The following is an 11622-nucleotide window of genomic DNA, read 5'->3' on the forward strand; positions in this document are numbered from 1 at the left end:
ATGAGCCAATCAGAAGCCAGGAAACATCAGCCTAGGCTATGAGGAGAGAGGTAGAGGGAGAAAACGACAACAAGCTTCATTCTCAGACCAGACAGGTTCCACTGGCGGAGAGTGGAGCAGCGCTGCCGAGGAACTCCACACATCCACCCACAGCTCACATCCACCCACAGCTCACGTCTACAACAGTGAAAGAAAGAAAGCAAGGTAAAACTTTGAACAGTGAAATTTAAATCTCAATTTGTTGTGTATTTCAGTGTCCCTCCGGGTTTTTTTTTATTAAGAAAATACATTAAACCAGATTTAAAGCGAATCTACTTTATCCAGCATGTAGTTTAAGCAAAATAATTTTTTTGTTTGTTTGTTTTTGCAAACTAATGAAACAAGTTGATTAAATCAGTTGAAACGGTGCCTGACTTTCCCCCCCACCACCACCACACAGCTTTCCCTGTACAAGTTTGTTGGGGCATTTCTTCTCTTGAGCATTGTTTCTTTTTGTGCATCTTCTCCAGCCATCCACCATCCCCTGTTTTGAGAGACACTGTTTACTCTCTGCCATTTGTACCAGTGTTTTTTTGGCTGTGTAGTAGTGATATTTTTTTTTTCCTCTGACAGCCCAGGTACAGAGAATAAATTGCAAGATGAATGAAAACCCAGTTTTGGATTAAACATCATCCTGGCCTGGAACCCGTTCTGTGGTGACTCTGGAACAACAGCGATCAATAACGAGAGCGGTCCTCGGCTGTCATATTAATCCATTTAAGAAATGCCTGCCAGAGCTGCAGAGGAGAGGGAACAGTTGAGGGTAGACATCAGGGCTTTCAGCCTAATGAAATGCATAGAAAGAGATGGCTGCCAGCCTTTGGAGCTGCTAATTAGTGCAGCCCACAGAAGTAAGTAAAACATATATCGAGATAACATATCTAATGGCCTTGGGAACCTAGTAGGTCAGATTAATCAGAGATTTATGGTGAGTAAAAAGGTAAAAAAATTCCCAGCAGTTTTATCAAACATTGACAGCGACTCTAAAATCTGATTATTACAATATACTTAACATAATTGTGAAAGTTTAACAGCTGATTTATAACATATGTAACACTGGTTTAGTGACAAATAGTAGCATAGGAATTTAGATTTTGTGAACTCAAGCTATATACATAACATATGTATTCTTTTTGGTTTATTTCATAAATCACATTTAGCAGGAAAACAGTGCTGCAGGTTCCCAGATGTTTTCAATCCAACAGAAAATGAAAGTATATGATATTCTTAATATATATGCATATCAATGCAAAGGCACCTCATTTTTATTGAATCGGTTAAATAACTTAAATTGCATATGTCATCAAAGATTGTATCTGGTTGTTGAATGTTCAAGGAATACTTCTTTTTAGTATTTTTATGCATTTAATGAATAATTTTAAAAAAATTATTTGTTTTTTTAGCTTTCAGGTCACATCCAATAAAAGGAAAGCTTGAAGAATAACTAATGTATCCATATTAATTATCAAATTATATAATTGTGTTAAATTTAATATAAAGGCAAAGCTGACCCAACCTTGAAGCTATAAGAGTATTTCCAGTGTAATACCCACATATTTTTATGCTGTAAAGTAAACTGGTCGGCGTTTAGGATTCCTAAAAGTGTAACTCATGTTGTGTCTGACCTTCACCTTGTTGGGAGACTTAAAATTCTTAATGTTCGACTTCACTGCGTGTTCAGCTTTTATGAAATTGAAACTGCAGTGCTGTTATGACGCACAAAGGTCGGAAACTTTATGCCAGTGGTCGAAACGTATGCGCAGAGTGCAAAGGTCACATCTTCACCCGTTCGGCTGTAAAATTTATAGATGCTCTTACTGGTTATTGATTGTATGCTTCATTTTACTGACGTCACAAGCTGAAATAAACTGAGTGCCAAAAGCAACTAATTGTAAGTTGTCTGACCTGCATGATTTCACTGTTATGGTGTTAAAATGGTTGACGTCAGATCGGCCTGAGCTCTTACAGGGTGGAGATGTGTAGCTGCTGAAGCCTCAGCAGGATGTGACTGTTTAACAGGCAAATATCCACCCGTCGCCTCAGCAGCACCAAAAGACCAAACAAAGGCCAGCTGATCACGTTAGATTCCACTTTAGTAAGTCCATTGTCTGGTTGTTGCAAGATTCATGATGACACAAAGGAAAATATGTAAAAAATTTTTTTTTTTTAGCTATGTCTATTAATGCTTTGCGTGTAACAATGTGGTACTGTTACATTTAGATTTCAGATATCTTAATTTTACATGCCAGGGACAACACCTGCACAGCACATGCAGCTGAATAACGATGCAGCAACTGGACGTTCAGCTGGGTTGTTTCGTTTACTAGGAATGTGCGAATGTATGTCTTGGTAAAGGCAAATAGACCAACATTTTTTAACTTTGAACTTTTCAGCATTTTTTTTAACTGTGACATTATAAAAGCAAACAGTTTTTTTTTTTTTCAGGAACTAAAATATGATATTGCCAGCCTCTATAGGAGGAGCGCACAGACACAACATTTCATGGGTTCTGCTTTAGCAACATGGTGCTTTTTATGACAGTTGTGGAATAATTGTTGATATTAGATTAAATGTGTTATTTTTTTTGTTTGCTCCCTATGCACTGTAAACATTGTTGTAGTACTCCCAGCTGTTTTGTCCATGGTAATGATTTTGTCCCATTTAAATCCACTTGTATCTCAGCAGACTGTCATCCGTTGCTCTTGTCGGTTTGTGGTTTGGTGCAACACTGTTGGTCTAACATCATTTGCTGTTTGTTTGTTTATTGCTGCTGTTTGTTTTCCCACTGGCATGGCTGCTTGACCAGTATGACAAGTGTGTAACAGCAATGCAAAAACCTCTAAAACATTTCTCACATTTTTTTGTCTTTTTACAACAACAAAACCTGATGTGTTTCATCTGCATGTTATGGTCAGGATCACCAACACAATGCAGCTCATATTTTCAAAGTGGAAAGAAGACGATCCATAGTTGCCAATGTAGTTTACAAATAAAGTCATTTTCTGTGATGAGTGGCAACATCTCTGCAACATTGCATGATTAGGGAATTTGTATCAGCCTGCATCAGATGTGGCTTTTTCCACAAACATTGTGGGCTTCCCAGTGTTTCTGATTCTACATTTTATTTCACTTTTCTCTCTATTTTTGAGGATTTTATCCCAGACAGAACACATTTTTTTTTATAGCTATATTCCAGCAATTTTGCTATTAAAAATGTCTGGTAATTCGGACAGAAAAAAGACCTTGCATACATTTTCTGTTAATGTAGTATAAAAATATCCTATCCACAAAGCCTCTGTGCACCTCTGTCTTTGTTTATCTCATTATTTATCTGTTTATCTTCCCGTCCACCCCTCCCCGCGCCGCCCTCCGCTAGACAAGTCCGTCTTGAGCAGTCATGTCGGCCAAAGCCATCTCGGAGCAGACGGGGAAGGAGTATCTCTACAAGTACATCTGCACGTCGGCGCCAGTCCAGAACAGGTTCCGCTACGCCAACGTGACAACCGAGAYGGACTTTCAGCGGCTGACGCAGGAACACCCATGGCTGCTCACAGAGGTGAGACAGCAGGAGCTCGTTTGAACTAAAATACACGTAGACSACRGTTTTTCTTTAGACGATTAAACGTCTGGAGCATAAATGTGGGGAAAAGCTGGAGAGCGATCTCCGCTTTATGGAGACAGTTACTCAGGCTGACAGCAGAGTGGTCACTTGGTGCTCATTAGCTGAAATCACAGAGAAGAGAGTGATGCCTCAGCTCTGTTAGTGGAACTGGAGAGAAATCCCCACTTTACCTCCATAGCTGAGTATGAATGATTTCTCCTCCTCTCCTTGGCCGATCCTCTCGGCAAAGCTGTCACTAGCTCTTTATACAAGCTAATTGAATTACTTGGCTACTTATCTAGAGTAAAAAGGTCATCCTTCCTGTACCTCCCTCACGACTGAAGGATTTTATCAGGAAGGTAGACGGAGGATGCAGAGGGCAGATCCACGGAGATGCCAGCTCTGCTAGAATTGATTAAGAAATCACATTAACTTTCACCCTCAACCGTCTCTTCCTCTGCTCAGTGCCAAGCACCCAGATAGTAATGACTCCACTGTCAGACGTCATGTATTTAACTTAGAAGAGAAGGTAGGTGGGCTAGATTGTTGTGGATATATAGTCTAAGTTTGTATTTRCRTCATGTGCAGTTTAGGTTTAAATTTGAACTTTGGAAGAAAATGTTTCTTGATAATTGAGTGATTTTTGTGAGTTGCGTGAGTTAATACGTTTCTGTGCTCTTATTCTWWAACACACTCACAAWAATTGAGTCTTAGGTCTATTTTAGTTTAATAATTAACAAAACTTTTATCTCAGTTACTTACTTACTTACTCTGATGCCTCTAAATAAAATCAACAGCAACCAAAAGTCACCTAATTAGCATGTCCACATGTGTGCAACTTAATCTTGTTGCTCTGTTAAGGCCTCTGAGGTTTGCTGGAGAACATTAGTAAACAAATAGCATTGTGAAGACAAAGAAACACAGCTGAAAGGTCACAAATGAAGTTTTGGAGATGGTTAAAGCAAGTTTGAGATGTTTAGATGCTAAAACTCACAGAGTATGGAGGGAACATTGTAATATTGGGGCGAAAAAAAGAAAAACACAGTCAGTTGGATCTCTGTGAAAATTGGACTTTACTGCTTTATTTAGACCAGAGAATAATAAAGAAAATWTCTTGTTCGATTTTAAACGTGTTCGTATGACAACGACGTTTGAATCCTTGGGTATTTTAAGATTTCTTCTATTAAATTTGCCTCTACAGTGAGTTTTTTTAATAGTTCCGACTATTTAGCGTTTATGATGTAACATCATCAGTGCTGATGCTTGCTCCCTGCATCCACATTGTTTTGTTTTCCTCCTGCAGAGGCTCGTTGTGAAGCCAGACCAGCTGATTAAGAGGAGAGGGAAGCTCGGTCTGGTCGGCGTCAATCTGGACCTGAACGGGGTCAAAGAGTGGCTCAAGYCACGCCTTATGAAAGARACGATGGTACGACACGCACCCGTACTRATCACCTCCATTTAAACATASCTGAACTCTCACCCATCAGTTTTTCTACTATGCCTTTCTTCTTCTTCTTTCCTTTGTCTACCATCCCTGTGTTACACCAGGGATGTAGTCTCCATGCTATCGGTTAGATTCATATTTGAACAGCTGTGTGTTTGTGCGCAGGTATTAAATCAGTCCAGTCAGCTGAGGCGAGCTCTGCCGCTGAAGCAGTAGTCGGTCCGTCAGTGTAGCTCTGAGATGCTGCTCTGCCTCATAAACCAAGACGGGTCTATTTAGRGAATAGGCTGTTTCACAGATAAATAAAGGAGAGTGGTTTTRTCCAGCCGCCGTCAGACTGTAGAGTCTCYTCACAGATCCGATGAAACTGTCAGTGGCAGTAAATAAGGATAAATGCTGTTGTGGTGTGAAGAGCATGTTGGGTTTTATCAYGTTTACCATACATCCCTAGATTTCTACAATACTCTATATTTGCCCCAGCTGGGCTTTAATATTRAATTTTCRGTATTTTTCAATAAAGTTGGCAAATTATGGCTCTTGTTTACAGTTGACATTCATTTATGATCATTTGCATTTCACTCTGAAGCACCTCATTTATCTGTCTGGGCTTCAGGTCCCATGTGAGGTTTTCAATCTTCTATCCTTTTTTTTTTGATCATCCACTTCCTCTTTCGCCGTATTATTTGAAATGGCATTTCTTTCTCTCTTTTCTTCTCTCATTCAGTCCCTTATTAGGCTTTTTTGCCTGTTKGCCTTTAACAGGAGCCTTGACGGCTTCCACCAAATGAAATGTGCCTGTGGCTCCACATGACACGTTTTTCTGTTTTTTTTTCTTTATAATGTCAGTTTCCTTCAGTCAAGTGTTAGGTTTTGGTTACTTTACTCCAGTCTGAAAACAAATAAAGGGATCAAACATCTATTATGTAAAGTGTGTAAAARCACCTTAGTTATTTTATAATCACATAGAGTTTGTGTCAGTGCATTAATTTTGTTCTGTTGCTGGTTTACAGGTGGGAAAAGCAAAAKGCATTCTCAAAAACTTYCTTATAGAGCCATTTGTTCCTCATAAGCAGGTAAGTCAGCCGTCTTGGACYCGTGACTCTTTTTGACTGCCTACTTCAGGAATCCTACACAATTTTCATGTCAAAATTCAACAAAATTCTTCCAACCCTTCATCCATCAGAATTTTTATTCTTTATTTAGTTTTTTATTTGATCTATTTGCTGTTATTGCCTGTYACTTTTCTGCTGTTCCACAGAAATGTCTTTGTTGTCAGACAACGAAGGGTATTTGTATTTTTATTTGCAGTCTATTCTGTCCTTCAGACAGAGGAGTTCTACGTGTGCATTTATGCTGCCCGAGAGGGAGACTACGTCCTCTTCCACCACGAGGGAGGGGTGGATGTCGGAGACGTGGACGCCAAGGCACAAAAGCTGCTAATTGGGGTGGATGAAAAGATCAGTGAAGATCAGGTGAAGAGAGAACTGCTGACTAAAGCTCCCAATGACAAGAAAGCGTAAGTATGAAAAAATACCTATAAATATAACAATCTGGATTTAATAAATAATTCCATCACTCTACTCTAAAACTATACAACTACTGTGTACAAGGGTAAAAAAAAATGGATGGACGACCAACACTCTCACATTAGGAGTAAATGCCAGGGAGGAGGAACAAATGGGTGTGTGGTTCCATTAAACAAATGACATTTTCCTCCTCAGCTCTGCCTTTCTTCGATCAGCCTCCACCCACAGCCTTTCTTTGTGTCCCAGCAGCATTCAAAGCACGTTCATTTTTTATTTTTTTTATAGAAAGGATACAGTTTCACATCCCCCCATCCCTGACCCCCAACGATCCATCTCCTCAGCGGCGCTCTCGTGACAGCAGATTCTGGCCGGACTCGCTGTCTTGGCTGACATTGAAGAAGCAACCCCTGAAAGCACTCTGCCGGCCCTATCTCGCCTCCCCTGCCCAAACACTCACTTCAGACTGAAAACAGGATTCCTATTTTGCTGCCCTTCCCATCAGAGGCTGACGTGGTTGAGGCAGAGTCGCTCAGGGTTTTTGTTCCGGTTTTCACCCGGGGCCTTTTGTGGTTACAAATCTCTGAGCTGCCTGCTGAACTGACAGGCAGGAGAGGGCAGCAAAATGCCCCCCATCCAACCTCCTCCTCCTCCTCCTCCTCCTCCTCCTCCTCCTTACCCTCCTTTTCCTCCATCTCCCTGTTTTGAGATGTGATGGTGGAGGAAAATCAAATGTGCCTGCATCTAATTTACAGGTGGACTGTTTCTCATTCTGCTGATCCTCGGCAAACCCTAAGTGATGTGCGCTACAGTGTGTCTTTGATTTACGAGGAGATTCTAACTATTAAACAGGGTGTGTTGGATTGCATATCCTGGAGATGTGACTCAGTGAACATGCTCTGTTTTGTACATTAGTTTTTTTACTTGTGGATGAGTCATGACATATAGAAATAAAGAATGTACGTATGTGAACAGAGAATTTTAAGCCCTAATATGTGTAAAGATTYAAAGTTTAAAAACAGACACAGCCTTTAAAACACATCACATRTTTGTGACTTTGTTTTGTATGTTAAATATTTATGAACCAGCATGCAAAAATAGCTTTTTGGGTGTGCAAATACTTTCTACACAAGCCTTTTAGATGCAAAACAAAAATATGCAGTTTGGCACAAACTTTGATTKAGTGTAAAATCTTACACACTGTATACAGTTATAGCCGCTGAAGTTCTGTTTTGTACGATGTTTTAATTTCAGGCAAGTTTCAAGGCCAGCTGAACGTCTTTTATAGAACTTATAGCCAATTAGAAATACTCACACATTACTTTATGTTCCAAAAGAATAATTAACGGCTTAGAAAATTWAAGATAAATCTTTGCATTGATTATTGAAATCCTGTACACGAAGAAATCTGCTTTATCGTCTTGCTTTTGCAGGATTCTTGCCARCTTCATCGTCGGACTCTTCAACCTGTATGAGGACCTCTTCTTCACATACCTGGAGATCAACCCTCTGGGTAGGTTTTCATCGATCCAGTTCTGCAAAAACATGTAGATCTGGTTAACTCTGWTGGCCGCTTTTGTAGAGATGTGTGTGTTTTTTTCTTCTTCATGGAAATAATGTACTCAAACTTAAAATAGAATTCTCAATTTTTTTTTTCAGTTTGAGAACATCTTGCTACAGTAAAAGTTCAATTAATTTAAAGGCTTTCACTGATTCTTACCCGGGGTGCAACAAATGTGTCCATGTCTGCATGGCCTATCTGTAAAAGTTTTCATAAATGCTTCCTTTGCTTTATTCCCACGCCGCTTCATCAATATGCTATTGCATTTTAAAATTARAAAGAGGACATCAAAGTGGAACTGCAGATGAAAACAGTATTTCTTATTAAAACGGAAGATTCTGCCAATTCTTAACATCCAGGAAAGAAAACGTTAAATAATTCAGACGCGTCCTGTTTGATGAAGGCAGCTTGTGTTTCTAATGAAGTAATTGGGCATCAGTACATGCCCTGTGGCAGCTGTTCATGTTGACGTGGCTGCGCTGCTGCTTTGATAACCAGCCGCTTCCACCTCCTCTTCACTCMTTCCATGCCTCCTGCTGGGGCAACAGGAAGGCTCCTTCTGTCGACTCAGACAGTCTCCACAGCTGTAAATGGTCAAATCATAGAACATGGTGTTTCTTTCTCGTGACAGTGGTGACAAAAGATGGAGTGTATGTGCTGGACATGGCGGCGAAGATTGACGCAACTGCTGACTACATTTGCAAATCCAAGTGGGGTGACGTGGAGTTCCCGCCCCCCTTCGGCAGGGAGGCCTACCCCGAGGTGAGGAGGGGCRACATCAGTAGAGGATGTCGAGCGGGAGGCGCGACGACGACATCAGTAGTCTGAACAGCGTCACAGTTCCMCGTCTCGTCATTTCAAATTAGATTTACTCAAAATGTTGAGCAGGCCATCTGTCAGTAACCTTTAATAAAGTTATAGCTATTCTGATCCATTTATCTCTAATGAAAGCAACGAGCTACAGCTGAGGTGAAATTTTTCCATTGCTTAGAACTCAGCTTTCCTCCTGATGTTTGTTACTCAAAATGTTTATTTGTTTGTTTCCGCATACTGATCGTTTTGCTTCCTTCCTATTTTGGTCATATCTTACCTGATTATTTTGTGCACAAAACTGAACTGTTTGCTACTTTGACCATTTGTCAATTTTTATCCCCTTGGGGACGTTTTGTACCTGCTTTGATGATTCAAAGTAATTCTACTCAATCTAATTAATATAATGTAATTACATTTGCTTATATATTTCTAGAAATCCATACCAACTGGGTTTTGGTTTTGGTGAAGGGTCAAAAGTAGATGTTTTTGTCTCCCTCTCACCAAGTTGTACCGATGCAGTTTTGGTGGTTTCATACCTTATTATGTTTTTCAATTCAGTTTTCCTAACAAACGTAGTAMATATGGTTAATGTAGTGGTGTTTTTTTCTTTTATTTGGCTGATGCATGTTGAAGGCACGTCTTGTCTGTGAAGCAGAAGGTCTGGACTAATTGGGCTGCTGTGAGGTGAGAGCAGAAACCAGGCTCAGTGGGTGTCTTTGATTAGGAGCTAGTTTTTTTTTTTACCCAGAAGCACCAGCTGTGACCCAGACTGTCACAAACAACTGGAGATGTGCACCGCATCGACTGTCATCRGTGCTTGTGTGTGTCGGCCACTACCTAACTAGAGATAAATCTAACTACCTGCTTCAAGTAGAAATAACTTTAGGTATTGCTAATTTCTTTGTGCGTTTCAGGAAGCCTACATCGCTGATCTCGATGCAAAGAGCGGTGCCAGTCTCAAACTGACTCTGTTGAATCCCCGAGGCAGAATCTGGACCATGGTGGCTGGAGGAGGCGCCTCAGTCGTGTACAGGTASCTACACACAACATCATTTAAAATCCCTGAAAAGATAAGACTGCAGAATCTACATGCTTTTCATAAATCATTTAACGTTTCTCCTGGTTGGTTTTATTGCTCCCAAACTCTGTCCTCAGTGAATTAAATTACACATACTCATATAAAAGATTAAGGACAGCATGGCAGCTCATGGTTCAGCCACTCAGACTGCCCATTCAGCTGTCTGCTAAATGAGATTTCTAAATGTTGCTGTTTTAGAAAGACTCAGGMGGAATCGTTGGTTTTCCGTCTGCTGAGGAGGATCTAAAGCGTAACATGCTGACATATCAGCCGCAACTAATTACTCCCTGAGTGCACTGTCTTATGTGTTTACAGTGCAGTGTGGGATCCAAACAGACGGAAACTGTTTCAATGCACATATTATTTTCTTAAATTGAGCTAAGAAAAGTCGCTTTTGTTTTTTGTGGTAAAAAAAACAAACTCCCAGTGATACAATTTGTGACCTGGGTGGAGTCGACGAGCTGGCCAATTATGGCGAGTATTCAGGAGCRCCAAGCGAACAGCAGACCTACGACTACGCAAAGACCATCCTGTCTCTGATGACGAGAGAGAAGCATCCCGATGGTAAGGGAATGTCAGGTTCCTCTATAATACATGAATTGTAACATTCCTCTTTATTGTGGTCTAAATATATTTATTAAATTCCAGGAAAGGTTTTGATTATCGGTGGAAGCATYGCAAACTTCACAAATGTAGCAGCAACATTTAAGGTACAGTATTGCTGAGCCCCTTTAATGGGTTGTTCTCCTGTCTTTCCCTTTCTGAAGAGTGGAAATAGGTCCATGTGTCACATAGAATATGCACCCAAAGAAACAAGAAGTCATGGTGATTCATGAATAATGAAATGACTGTGGTCAACTTAATATAGCCACTTTATTTGCATTTACTTTTGGAAGTGATCCAATAAATTTACCAGATGAATAAATGTACATAAATTAAATACTAATATTAAAATTCAATGGTAGGGAGATAATTTTGTTTAAAGATTGTTTTTAAACATGTCAACCATAAAATTTAACTCAGTAATTGTATTTCAATCAAATTGATTAAAAAAGAATTTTATGTTAAAATCTTATTTCCTTCAATATTTAGTTACCTTAGTCTAAAAATCTAGTGTCATCGTGATGCACAACTGAAAATAATGCAGAATGTGTTATTATATATCATTAATATATAATAGCTTTTGCATATTTATTAAACTTTTTAATGATTTTAATTTTAATTATTGACTCATTTCAGTATTTATTTGACAGTTTATTTGTTTATTCATTTATTCCGTGAATTTTGATTGTTTTGCACCTCCATAGATTTGTTGTGCAATAAGAAACATGTTCTTCTGTATGTAAGTTTTTATTACCTGCCTGTCTCAAATTAGTCACCGCARGTATATATGTCTTATTCAGGGAATTGTTCGAGCTATTAGAGACTATCAGGGGCCACTTAAGGAGCATGAAGTCACTATATTTGTCCGCCGCGGCGGCCCCAACTATCAAGAGGGCCTCAGAGTGATGGGAGAAGTTGGTATGTTTTTTTTTCTCTGCTGTTTATGGTTTTTTTGTTGTT

The 11622-nt window shown here is 39.6% G+C and overlaps 1 protein-coding gene across 1 annotated transcript in view; it reads left to right on the forward strand.

Moving 5' to 3' along the window:
• Positions 1 to 73: 73 nt before the first annotated feature.
• The window catches only part of aclya (ATP citrate lyase a), an 18482-nt gene continuing 6933 nt past the window's right edge, over positions 74 to 11622 (forward strand). The window contains 11 exon segments of the mRNA XM_008417072.2: positions 74 to 204; positions 3416 to 3595; positions 4944 to 5066; positions 6095 to 6157; positions 6410 to 6600; positions 8041 to 8120; positions 8800 to 8930; positions 9896 to 10014; positions 10487 to 10623; positions 10708 to 10769; positions 11463 to 11584. Coding sequence (XP_008415294.1) covers positions 3437 to 3595; positions 4944 to 5066; positions 6095 to 6157; positions 6410 to 6600; positions 8041 to 8120; positions 8800 to 8930; positions 9896 to 10014; positions 10487 to 10623; positions 10708 to 10769; positions 11463 to 11584 — 1187 coding nt within the window. The 5' untranslated portion in view covers positions 74 to 204; positions 3416 to 3436.

The sequence above is a fragment of the Poecilia reticulata genome, linkage group LG8 (assembly GCF_000633615.1).
Source record: "Poecilia reticulata strain Guanapo linkage group LG8, Guppy_female_1.0+MT, whole genome shotgun sequence".
Taxonomy (NCBI): domain Eukaryota; kingdom Metazoa; phylum Chordata; class Actinopteri; order Cyprinodontiformes; family Poeciliidae; genus Poecilia; species Poecilia reticulata.